Source organism: Rana temporaria, chromosome 2, assembly GCF_905171775.1.
Source record: "Rana temporaria chromosome 2, aRanTem1.1, whole genome shotgun sequence".
Lineage (NCBI taxonomy): Eukaryota > Metazoa > Chordata > Amphibia > Anura > Ranidae > Rana > Rana temporaria.
Window position 1 is genome coordinate 476,182,924 of NC_053490.1, and position 8,842 is coordinate 476,191,765.

Sequence of the window (8,842 nt, forward strand, 5' to 3'; positions counted from 1 at the left end):
CTAAATTATCCCCTAAACCATGAATGGAGGTATTTCAAGCACCTACATACAGGTAAGCATTAATATAGTCTTCCAGGTAGCTAAAAGTACTATATATTTATTCATTTCTGTTGATATATCTATTTTGAATCCTGACATGCACTATGTTTGTTTTTGTTGATTTTATTATTTCCCATCACATCTTACAACTTGCAAACGTTTGAATTGAAGTAGATCTATGCATAAGGGTAATAATAATAATAATAATAATAATAATAATAATAATAATAATAATAATAATTAATAAATAATAATAGTTTTTGTTTACATTCACAAATCCAATATCTACTACCACCGTTTGCAAGAATGTTATCAACCCAAGCTGGGGTTAGTTTGTTTATTTTTCATTCGTTTTTGGAGTAATGTTTTGACTCCTTGGCTCTGAAATTAAGCCACAAAAAAAAAAAGCTACCATTCCATAAAGAAACCTACTCCACAATTCCACGGCTCGCAATACTCCCACAAACACTGGGGCTCTCCTCCTACTGTGCTCTTGCTGCAGTGCAGACTGCTGCCACCTGCCCTCAAAGAAGAAATATTACAGTTCACGTTTGGAAGACATCTCACCACACTATGGATTTAATCCTGGTTAAGTATGTTGCCTGTGGCACCCTTAAACACGTGAGTGGCTTATCAATTTTCCCCTACTCACCTTCCATCATTCCATTAATTATTTCTTCTAATTTATATCCCTCTCTCTTTTTTTGCAGTTGCAATTTACTGACGTCATGTCTCACATGCATGCCTAACATTGGACCTGGATGTGGATGAGGAGGAAGCAAATAGAAAAACACATGAGGTTTTTTCAGCACTTCATAGTAAGTATTAAGACTAAGAGTAAACCCCACTTAGGATGTTATAATGATATACTTGTATGACTTTTTTTTTTAAATAAATCACATTTATTTGTCATTGTGTGTGAGTGAGTATGGGGTTAGTCTGTGTGTTTAAGGGTCAATGTGAGTATGTCTGTGTTTTTCTGTGATTAAGTGTCTGGGTCAGTCTGGCTTTGTTTACAAGGCACTTCATTTATTGGCCAGTGTGTCTGTCAGTTAAAGTGTGTGTCGTCTTTATGGGTCAGTGTGTGTCACTGTGTATATGTATATTTTAAGTGGGTGTGAGTAAGTATATTGGTGTGTGTCATGGAATGCATAATGTGCAAAAATGTTATTTTGATGTATATATGGAATACAGTTGTGTTACTTATTTTAGGTTTTTTGACATCGAAATAATTTCTTCTATGCCATTGTCAGTGTATCACCTCCACACTTCCCAGAGCTACAAATCTAAACTCATGCTCTATCTTGGCCCTGGTATTTTGATTCCATTCTGACCACCAGGGATCTGAATGCTGCTCAGCTCCATGCAAGGTAAGAACAGGGAGACTGGGAACTGTATTATCTTTTGGAATAGTGATTAAAATTCCATTGCAGCGAAAGCAGATATTTTCTCATTAGTTTACCGATCGGCAGGGATGGACTGGCCATTGGGACTACAGGGAGTTTCCCGGTGGACCGATGGCTCAGTGGGCCGGCTTCAGTGACAGCAGACCGCCGCCCCCCTCAGCTCCTCTGTCTCTCCCTACCCACAGCGCTCACCTGGGGGGGAACAAAGAAGCAGAGGGAGGACCAGAGGAGCAAGGGGGGACGACAGAGGAGCATGGGGGAGGGGACGGACAGCTGATTTAACAGCTATGGCCTGGGAGTTTCTCACTTCTGCCTAATCTTGTCCCATAAGGGGGGGGGCACCAAACTGATTCTTTGCCCCGGGTGAAATAATGTCTAGCTTCCCCAGTGGTACTGCCTATAAGAGTACCAGTACCAGCCGTTCTACTCTAATAAAGTAGAACGGCTAGGGGCTAGTGAAGGGGGAGAGGGGGCTTGGGTGGCCGGGGGGGGGGGGTGCGGGAGTTGTCCTGTCAAAGTGGGCCAGTCTGGATGAAGTCCAGGGCCAAATTTTTGTCCCAGTCCATCCCTGCCGATCGGGTACATTCTCTGCCTAACTCAGCTCTGCTGCATACCATTTGAAGATACAAAATTGCAAAGATGTGATAGTGGGATACATGTTTTTCCCTAATGTCTACTTATATTGTCCTCCGCTACCTCCCTAGCCCCTCGGTCTATAATTTTTCACCCTGGCTATCTTATTCCAGTATCCACACTCCCACTGCTGTTAGTATCCCCCCCCCCCTGCTTCCTGTGTTGTTTTACTGTCCAGTGTCCACTAACAGTGGGGAAACATTAAAATATAAATGAATAGTTTAAGGTAGACTGTGTGGGCCAGATTCACATAGAAGAGCGGCGGCGTAACGTATCATTGATACGTTACACCGCCGCAATTTTTCATCGCAAGTACTTGCACTTGCGATGCAAACCTACGCCGGTGGCCTCCGGCGCAAGGCGGGACAATTTAAATGGGCGTGTGCCATTTAAATTAGGCGCGCTCCCGCGCCGGACCTACCGCGCATGCTCCGTTTCCGAACTCCCGTCGTGCATTGCGCGCCGTGACGTCATTTTTTCGAACGGCGACGCGCGTAGCGTAATTCCGTATTACTGGACGGCTTACGCAAACGACGTTATTTTTAAAATTTCAACTCGGGAACGACGGCCATACTTTTAGACAGCAATACACTTGCTGACTAAAGTTAGGGCACCAAAAAAAAAAGACTAACTTTGCGACGTGAAACTAGACTAGCGGCGACGTAGCGAACGCTGGATCAACTGTGGGAATGGAGTTGGGTGTATAGGATTTTACTGTGTTTTTTATTTTTGTTTTTTTATTTTTTGTGGTTGAACTGGATGGACTTGTGTCTTTTTTCAACCTGACTAACTATGTAACTATGTAACTATGTAACGCGAAAAACCGCCGTCGATCGCCGTAACTCCTAATTTGCATACCCGGCGCTGGTTTACGACGCAAACTCCCCCCCAGCGGCGGCCGCGGTATTGCATCTTAAGATCCGACAGTGTAAAACAATTACAGCTGTCGGATCTTATGGCTATCTATAGCATAGATAGAACAACAGATACAACGGCGAATCAGCAGATACGCCGTCGTATCTACTCTGTGAATCTGGCCCTTAGAGTTTGAAGTTCGGAATAAAATACTATTGTGTGTGGGAAATGAATACATAATAATTTAGCAGATAATGTGATGATGTATATAAATAAATAATAATAATAATAATAATATTAGACCAAAAATAGTTTTATATTCACAAAAAAAAAAATATTTTCATAGAAATTACAAACACACATGCTGGGTAGGTGTAACTTGGCAGCATAAGAAAACGTTTCTACCAAAATCAAGGAACAGTAAAAAGATCGATTCTGCATAATAATTTGCGATGAGATGGGCAGAGGAAGGTCTAGCCTTCATTTTTCAAAACGTCTTTGTTGGTTATATGTTCATCGTAGCTCCCAGGCATTGGAGCAATGTGTCTGGAAATATCTTCAAGTAAACAAAATATACTCTGTCCAATGCCTAATTGTGTTGTTGGCTTGCCCGGGCCAAAATTATTTCAAAACTCTCAGTTTGCTGCCTGCTCAACTGATGGGTAAGCCGGGTAAGCCTTTTGACCTTTCGTTGTAGTTTTCGGTTGTCACACCTTAATTCTATAAGCTCCCTCAGAATGATCTCCTGCACAGTTGGGAAAGGCGGTACAGCAGTAGGTGGCATCAGGGCATGGGGTGGCTGAATGAATGAACCTTGTCCTCTGTGCTCCTCCTCTGGGCCGGGGGAGAAATCAGGAGTCTGGGGAATGATAGGGGTAATCTCTGGCTGAATCTCCAGCCTCTCCAAAAGAAGAACAGGAGAGTGCGGGCTGCACTGTACTCTCCTCTCAGGGTGGTATTGCTGATCTGAAATAGATAAGATAGGCAAAGTTTGATGAATGATGAAAGCGTTCATAGTAATGAATTTATTCAGATTAGACTTTTATGTAGTAGTAATATTGAATAATGGAGCAAATGAAAGATTGAGTTGGGGAGGGGGGATAAGTTGTATTAATGATTGAGAGAAAACAAAAAATCAATTTAAACTTATTTAGGTAAATCTACACATTGCATTTATATCCTAAAGTTAAAAAAATTTAAAAGGTTATTTAATAAAATAACCTTTATAGAAGTAAATAAATACAATATAAAAATTGCAGAAACAGAAAATGCCTTAAACAGAAAATCTTTTTTCTTTATTAGATAACATATTTATCAGCATATGACACGCACATTTAACTCCTGAAAAGCTTTCTGTTAAAGACGGAAGAAAGAGTGAAGATAATGTTGAAGATAAAGTTCTTAAAGGGTCCCAGTAGGTTGCAGGTAAAAAGGGCATATGTCTTCTAAATTTATTATCGTAGTATTTTTGATATCCTACTGCAAAAACCTTTGTAGCGCTTTTATACCCACTAAAAGATAAAAAAATACCTGTAAAGCAAAGGCATAATGAGCTAGTATGCACAACATACTAGCTCATTATGAGCTAATAACCTTGTAAGTAATTTAGTGTGCCGTGCTAGGTTTGCAGGGCGAATATCTTCTAAACCATACAGGTTATAGAGATATTATGTATAGATATTATAGGCTTAACGGTAGTTTAAAAAAAAAGCGCAAAAGAGCTGTTGAACACCTTTCAATAAGGGCTACTAAATTCAAAATCATTAAAAGAACCAAAGGCAGAAAAAAAATTTCAACACGGTGGAGTTCAGCAAAAAATCTTTGTGATAGGAATGAATCTCTGACATCACAGCCACTCTCATTTATTTCCACAGTTTGCGCAGTCCTCCTTGATATATCAATCCCCCTTCAAATCACAGTGTCCCTTTCACAGTCACGTTCTAAAGGTATGAGGTGTCATTTTTGTACGAATTTTTAAATTGAACTTTTAGGTGTATTACATGAAAATGCCTATGTGTAAATAGGGTACATGATGATAATGGAGTTAGTGCTGTGTCCTGTTTCTTCCCAGATCATGCACTTACCCTGAGGAGGAGCAATGGTCCTGCCAGAAGCCGATGCTGGAGGGTCTTGAATGCAGCTTTCTGTTAAAGACGGAAGAAAGAGTGAAGAGTCAAGGTAATGTTCATGAAAAAGTCAACAGCTGTATTTACAATTTTTGCCTGAGATATGTCGTATAACTACAATATTTTCTACTATGAAATCAAATATTCAACCAAAAATGGACTGAGGAAATGTAAAATATAATCAGAAGTTGCTGATGTGTTAAAACAGATGTTACATTTCTGGCAATTTTTAAGATTAACAAAATATATGTAAAATATGCTATCAAGTATCTACATATCATTTACTACAACCCCCATATACATAGTACCAGGGCTAAATTAGCTACTAGCCAGGCCTCAAGGGTTACTAGCCAACAGTTAGTTGCCACACCCAACCCTTAGCTTGCCCCACCCCTAATTCAACCCCTAAACACGCCCTCATAAATTATCTCATTAAATGACACAAAATTGTTTTATGCAGAATAAAATATTAAAAAAAAATATTAATACCAACTTTATCCAAAACCACCAATGAAGCCTGCCTGTGCTCACCTATGTAGCCTGTGCCCACCAATGCACCCTGTGCCCACCATGCAGCCTACATGTGCTGCAGGTAAAGAGCGATAAACGCTTTCATTTCAATTGATGTTTTCCCGTTACTAAACAGCCCTGCCCCATGGCCAGGAAACTTTAATTTACAGATCGCCCGTCCTGGGATTGGACAGGATAAAAGTCCCGGAGGAGGGGATGTATGTGGCAGCAAGCGGCGGGGAACACGGCAATGTCAAATCAAAGCTGTTATCGATGTGTTCTCCTCTCTCTTCCCCCCCTGTGATCGATGAGAGAAGGACTCCCTTTCAAACTATGCTGTTGGCGGAGCTCTCACCCCTTTCTCGGCATCCCTCAAAATCTAGTCACAAAATGAAAGCAGGCAAGTTTGAATTTGGAAGGGTGCATACATACTACTACTATACCCACCTTTTGATTTAAAAATCACATTTCTTACATCAGCTTCCTCAGAAGCTGATGTAACCTTCAGAACCTTCAGAACCTGATCAGAACCTTCACATGACAGTTTCCCCTTCACAATTATGTTCTGATCTGAACCCCCTTCACAGTGGTAAATTTCACCCACCTTCACAGCACATGTGAACAGCTGTGTTCTCTGTCCCACCCTGCAACTTGACCCACCTTCACCTAACAGCCCCACGCAGCTCTGCCCCCGTCACAATTCAGCATCCACAGCTCTGACCTTGCTACCTTGCTTGGGCACACAGAACCGTAGACACAATAAATACTATAGTGGGTGGAGCAGAAGTTGCTGAAGTTATCCAGCATAATGTTGTTTGTTAGGGCCGCATAGCAACCAACCAATCACCTGCTGGTTAATTTTAAAAAGTTCTCTTCAGCTGCTCTATTGCTGCCCACTATTTTGCATTGCTATTTTTTCGGCTCACTGTGCATAACGAGCCTTCTGCTCTCGACTGTGATAGTGAAAGCTGAGTAGCCAGGGAGACAGAAACGGCACCTAATTGTCTCAACTGTGACGGTCTGCATGGCACAGTGACTTGGTCCAAGTAGTAAATAGCAGTTCATTAGATATCCTTTGTGTTGGGTACTCACCACCAGAATGTTGTTGATAGGATGTACTTGGAGTTGGAGCTGATCCTTCCAAGGATGATGTTTCTTGATCTGGAAAACATGAATGTAAAAAAATAAAAATAAAAGTCATACATGTGTAGTCATCATAAACAATAAGATGGCTTTACAAATATATTATAACTGCAATATATATAAATTATAATGATATATTTAATTTTCCTCACCACCAGCTCTATGATTTTGACCCCTGCTGCTGAATCCAGGGACATCCTCTGCCAGAAGGACATCTCTTAGCTCCGCCTCCCACTCTCGCAACTTGATAGGCTTTCCTCGGTTTTGTCCTAGTCGAAGCCTCTGCATCTTCTTTGTAACCGTTGCCCGACAATCATAGAACCTGCAAATGTACATAAACATTACAATTACATTAATAAAAAAACAAATACTTAGATTAATGTTTTTTGAAAACCACATTTCTTTTCACATTGTGATGGTTATATGTATACTGTTCAGCATGTGGCTGTGACAAATAAATTTTTTGGTTACGTTGAACTGTTACTTTTTTGTTATTGACTACAAAACTGTGTATTTTTTACACAAGAGTGAAAGAATATTTTAATATTAATTACCTGTGTCTGACGCCATTGGTGGGCCTGTGAAACTTGGAGACCGCATTCACGGAGTCCCGGACTCGTTCCCAGGCTGCTGACTTCTCAGATGCTGGCACGGATTGGCAGAAGAGTGTCACTTTTTCTTTTGATACTGCAGCAACCAATGCAGCATTCTCCTCTTTGGTATATATGGGTCCCCTTGATTTCTGTCTCTTGGTTCGCTTGTTCTGCTGCACATCTGAGTCCGCACTATCTGACATAGGAGGGGCCACATGTCTCCTTTCTTTGCCATGCTCCCGCTCCACTACACCTCCACATTCCCTTCCATGCCTCGGCTTCACTCCACACCAATCCTCCCCTCCCCGCCTCCTCTCCCCTCCATGCCTTTCCTCCACTACCCTCCTCTCCTCCCTTTCACGCCTCTTCTCTCCTCCACGCCTTTCCTCCACTACCCTCCTCTCCTCCCTTTCACGCCTCCTCTCTCCTCCACGCCTTTCCTCCACTACGCTCCTCTCCTCCACTCCACTACTCTCCTCCACGCCACTCCTCTCTTCCCCTCCATGCCTCCTCTTCTCTCCATGCCTCCTCTTCTCTCCATGCCTCCTCTTCCCTCCATGCCTACTCTCCCCTCCATGCCTCTCCTCGACTCTACTCCTCTCCTCTCCTCCACACCTGTCCTCCACTCCACTCCTCTCTTCCCCTCCACGCCTCCTCTTCCCTCCATGCCTCTTCTCCCCTCCATGCCTCTCCTCCACCACACTCATCTCATCTGCTCCACACCTCTCCTCCACTTCACTCTCAGTCACACCAACAAGTCTCACATCAACACACTGACTAACACCAACATTCTCACTCTCAGTCTCAACACTCACATGTCCATTCTCACTCCTATACATGATTTTAATTGCCCAAAAGATAGCAAACCAGTGAAACCACCACACAAAAACAAGTCGAAATTCGACAAGCCCACCTCTGCCCTGCTCTCTGTTCCTCCCTCGCCAAACCACGCACTCATACACCGTCTCAAAATGGAGTCCAGGGGCGGAGGCTATAAGCCGCGCATCGAAAACGAAAGTAAAGTATGAGATTTTCGAATGGTTAAGATTTGCTGCGATGTACTTACGAAAGTACGAATGATTTACAACACACATTAGCAGCGTTAGCGGAGCAATTCTGACACATTGCGTAAAATAACGAATTAAGGCCCGATTACAAATTTACTAAAACAATCTTACGAAAGTAATAATCAGTCAGTATCAGTAAGACCGTCAAGTAGTCTATCGCAGCCAAGTTAGATTTACAAAATTACAATGAGTAGTGTGTTGAATCAACGTAAAATGTATTTTAACTGAATTACGAATGCACTAAGATCTACTAAAGCACGTTTTTACAATCGAATGAAACAAGACACGAAAATACGAATGATGATAAAACAACGAAGATCTATTTCCTACGAAAATACGAATGCGGCACGATGGTAAATATAATGTAAATACGAATCTAAAAAAACGAAAAATATACCAACGTAAAAACGAATAAACAAATAAATTCATTCAAAAAATACGAACGAAGCAGAATACAAAACATAACGAAA

The 8,842-nt window shown here is 41.7% G+C and overlaps 1 protein-coding gene and 1 long non-coding RNA gene across 4 annotated transcripts; one reads left to right on the forward strand and one right to left on the reverse strand.

Annotated features, from left to right (window-relative positions):
* Nucleotides 1-279: 279 nt before the first annotated feature.
* Nucleotides 280-7,195, forward strand: LOC120927826. 3 transcript variants are annotated; one of them, XR_005747135.1, is made up of 7 exons: nucleotides 280-660; nucleotides 750-857; nucleotides 1,252-1,409; nucleotides 4,236-4,358; nucleotides 4,808-4,879; nucleotides 5,005-5,111; nucleotides 6,871-7,195. It is a non-coding gene; the product is annotated as an uncharacterized LOC120927826 (long non-coding RNA). The 3 variants fall into 3 exon arrangements; XR_005747134.1 differs by having other exon boundaries at nucleotides 280-857; XR_005747136.1 differs by lacking the exon at nucleotides 4,236-4,358 and having other exon boundaries at nucleotides 280-857.
* Nucleotides 3,231-7,653, reverse strand: LOC120927825. The gene is made up of 5 exons (XM_040338747.1): nucleotides 7,267-7,653; nucleotides 6,865-7,034; nucleotides 6,662-6,730; nucleotides 5,018-5,077; nucleotides 3,231-3,899 (listed from the first exon to the last, which is right to left on the reverse strand). The coding sequence occupies exons 1-5, from the start codon at nucleotides 7,506-7,508 to the stop codon at nucleotides 3,523-3,525; spliced, it is 918 nt and encodes a 305-aa protein (XP_040194681.1). The 5' UTR covers nucleotides 7,509-7,653; the 3' UTR covers nucleotides 3,231-3,522.
* Nucleotides 7,654-8,842: the final 1,189 nt, after the last annotated feature.